The following is a 411-nucleotide window of genomic DNA, read 5'->3' on the forward strand; positions in this document are numbered from 1 at the left end:
GGCGGCCCCGCCGGCGCTGTCGCTGTCGCTGTCGTTGTCGCTGTCGCTGGGGCGGGCTGGCGGAGCGGGCTCGGCGCTGCCCGGGCAGRTGGCGGGGCCGCGGCCCGGCGCCAGCCCCGGCTCCAGCCTCGGCTCCGGCTCCAGCTCCAGCCCCGGCTCCAGCTCCCCGCCCCCGGGCCGCGCTGCCCTCCCAGGCCGGTTCTATATAAGCGGCCGCAATGGCCCTGGCGGCAGCGGCGAGCGGCGGCCAGGACAATGCTGGCGGGCGGCGGGCAGCGCCTGCCCCTGCTCTTCCTCCTCCTACTCCTCCTCCTGGTGCAGGCAAGTGCGGGGTGCCCCGGGGGCGCGGGCCGGGCCGGGGGCGGGAGCGGGGGCCGTGACGGGGCCTGGCGGCCGCCGTGTCCCCGCAGG

The 411-nt window shown here is 80.2% G+C and overlaps 1 protein-coding gene across 1 annotated transcript in view; it reads left to right on the forward strand.

Annotated features, from left to right (window-relative positions):
• The first annotated feature begins 255 nt into the window (after window positions 1–255).
• The window catches only part of NOV (nephroblastoma overexpressed), a 5,534-nt gene continuing 5,378 nt past the window's right edge, over window positions 256–411 (forward strand). The window contains exon 1 of the mRNA XM_026040737.1: window positions 256–327. Coding sequence (XP_025896522.1) covers window positions 256–327 — 72 coding nt within the window. The remainder of the gene's footprint in view (window positions 328–411) is intronic.

Source organism: Nothoprocta perdicaria, unplaced genomic scaffold, assembly GCF_003342845.1.
Source record: "Nothoprocta perdicaria isolate Ctin4 unplaced genomic scaffold, notPer1 scaffold_263, whole genome shotgun sequence".
Taxonomy (NCBI): Eukaryota; Metazoa; Chordata; class Aves; order Tinamiformes; family Tinamidae; genus Nothoprocta; species Nothoprocta perdicaria.